Source organism: Myotis lucifugus, unplaced genomic scaffold (assembly GCF_000147115.1).
Source record: "Myotis lucifugus unplaced genomic scaffold, Myoluc2.0 scaffold_864, whole genome shotgun sequence".
Lineage (NCBI taxonomy): Eukaryota > Metazoa > Chordata > Mammalia > Chiroptera > Vespertilionidae > Myotis > Myotis lucifugus.
Window position 1 is genome coordinate 66,952 of NW_005871912.1, and position 2,755 is coordinate 69,706.

At 37.5% G+C, this 2,755-nt stretch overlaps 1 protein-coding gene across 1 annotated transcript; it reads right to left on the reverse strand.

Annotated features, from left to right (window-relative positions):
- Nucleotides 1-234: 234 nt before the first annotated feature.
- On the reverse strand, nt 235-1,175 carry LOC102441907 (olfactory receptor 1D2-like). Its single transcript, XM_014448579.1, is given in 2 exon segments — nt 235-551; nt 554-1,175. Coding segments are annotated over 2 exon segments (939 nt in total).
- Between the last annotated feature and the right edge of the window lie 1,580 nt (nt 1,176-2,755).

Here is a 2,755-nt window from a genome sequence, read left to right on the forward strand (position 1 = left end):
TTAATCCTGCAAACTTCTAGTATTAGCATTGTGTGACCTTATTTATTGCCAGAGCTGATGAGGTCTGAGGGACATTGGGTTACACATATATGTATTTTATTCATCGAAGATACATGACCTCCTTCTAAGATGGAGCTATGGCCTAATCTCTCCTGTATCCCCCATAGGGTAATGCTTTGCACACGGTGGTGGAAATTTTGAGTCTTTATTGTAATGTCCTGTCCAAAATAACCCTCATGTGAATCTCTGAAAGGCTTTCCCTAGGAAAAGTCTTCCCAGAGCCCCATGCATGTCCTTGTTCCTCAGGCTGTAGATAAAAGGGTTCATCATGGGGGTGACCACAGCATACATCACTGTGGCCACTGAGTCTTTCATAGAATAGGTGTGCAGGGGCTTCAAATATACCATACAAAGTGTCCCATAGAAGAGAATGACTACAGCCAAATGGGAGGCACAGGTGGAGAAGGCTTTGTACTTGCTGGAGGCGGATGGTATTTGAAGGATGGCTCTGACAATCCAAACATAGGACATGATCATGAACCCAAAGGGGTAAAGAAGATGAAGGATCCCGTGGCAATCAGCACTGTGTGATTGATCTGAGTGTTGGAACACGCGAGCCTCAGCAGGACATACATCTCACAGAAGATGTAGTGGATCTTCCGGGACCCACAGAAGATTACTTTGGACATAAGGAGGGTGTGGATGAGGCCATAGAGAGCAGAGAACACCCAACATAAGGTCAGGAACAAAATACAGAGGCTGGGGCTCATGGCTGTGGCATAGTGGAGAGGGCGGCAGATAGCCACAAAGCGGTCATATGCCATTGTGGCCAGGATGAGGTTGTCCAGGGCCACCAAGGAGACCAGGAAGTAGAGCTGTGTCAGACATCCCACGTAGGAGATGGCTTTGTTCTGGGACTGAAGGTTCACCAGCATCTTGGGGACTGTGTTGGTGACAAAGAAGAGGTCAGTGAAGGAGAGATTGGCCAGAAAGAAGTACATGGGAGTGTGCAGGCGGGAATCAAAACTGATGGCCAAGATGATGAGCACATTTCCCACCACCGTGACCAGGTACATGGACAGGAACATGCAGAACAGGACCCGCTGGTCTTCAGGGCTCTCGGAGATCCCCAGGAGCAGGAACTCAGAGGCTCCACTCTGGTTGCCTCCACCCATTTCCCCAACTTTCTGTAATATCAGCATCAACAGACATTTACTATATGCCCTAAATCAAATAAAGACATTCAATTAATTAAAACCAACTCTTTTTAAGCATTAAAAAATATCTTAGGCTAAACTTTATCATTTTTTTGCATAAGGAACAATGTAATAATAGACACAAAAACAGGGCATGAAAAATCTTTATGAAATTTAGTAATTCCAGCTACATCTAATCTGGCATACTCAATATAATAGGAATAACATCAATTGTATCATTTTAAATATAATCATCTTGCAATTCTTTTGGAAGTGCTTAAATATTAGTATGTTATATTATGATAGTGTATACACTTACATTATATATAAAACAGGTACATGCAGTATAAGAAATTGATGGTATATAATTGGACAAAGGGGAATGTAAAAATATTGAAAAGAAAATGGAAAAATTATCATTATTTGCTGATATGATGATCTACCTTGAAAACAAGACAGTCTGTTGACATGCCATTAGAAATAAGAACTTTCAGAACACTTGAAATCAAGTCTGAGCTCTGACATTTTCTAGCTCTGAAAACTTAGGCAAGTTACATGAATTCTTTGACTTTATTTCTTTATGTGAAAAATGGGTCAGGGTGATAATAAAATTAAATTATAAATTGCTTACCATAAGGAGCTAACTTTCAGTGAGTACTCAAGAAATATTCATTATTATTATTAATATATGTACATAATAATCAGGAATAATAAGATTAAAATATGATGTACAATTCCATTGACATTATCAACAAACAAAACTATGCATGAAGATGTTAACAAGTAGCAGGCAGGGTCTTCAAATTCTTCAGAGAGGCATAAAGTAAAATCTTTTTTAAAAATCTTTATTGTTGAAAGAATTACATAAGTCCCTATCCCCCCCATTGAACCACACTTGCATTCCCAGTATAAAATTTAAAATTGATTTTCAATTATTTTATTTAGACTTTTGTAATCATATTTATAAATGAGGCTTATCTATAGTTCCTTTTTTATGTGCCATCCCTATACCTTTCTGATATGATTTGTTTGCATTAGAGTCTGTCTGAAACTTGTATTCACTTATTGTCAACTTCCACCATTTGAAATTTGTTGACTTTTCTTCAATAACTTATGAGGTAATTTTTATAGAAATCCCATGGAATTCATTTCCCCCAAATAGTTTTTAATACATTGCAATCTAATGATTATGAACAAAAATCCCAATGTGAATAATTCAAGCAATACAAGAAATTGGAATAGAAAGAAAGTTAAAGTCATTTCAAATTCTGTCATGCAGGCGCTGTCAACATTGTGGTGAACACACTCTCAGTTTTGTGCTTTCAGTCAACTTGACGCACTCAATACGTGAGGGCAACTTTCTCCAAGTCAATATTGTCCTTTATTACCTATTATTTCTTCTTGAATAACCTTACATTTCTTCCTGCATGATTTTCCTTTAATCTTAAAATTAAAAAATTTACCAAGTTTCATTCAGGGGTGTTTCTCCTTCATTGACTTATCTGACTTAGAATGTGTTTTCCAATCTAAACTTATGCCTCCTCAAAAAATAAAATAAA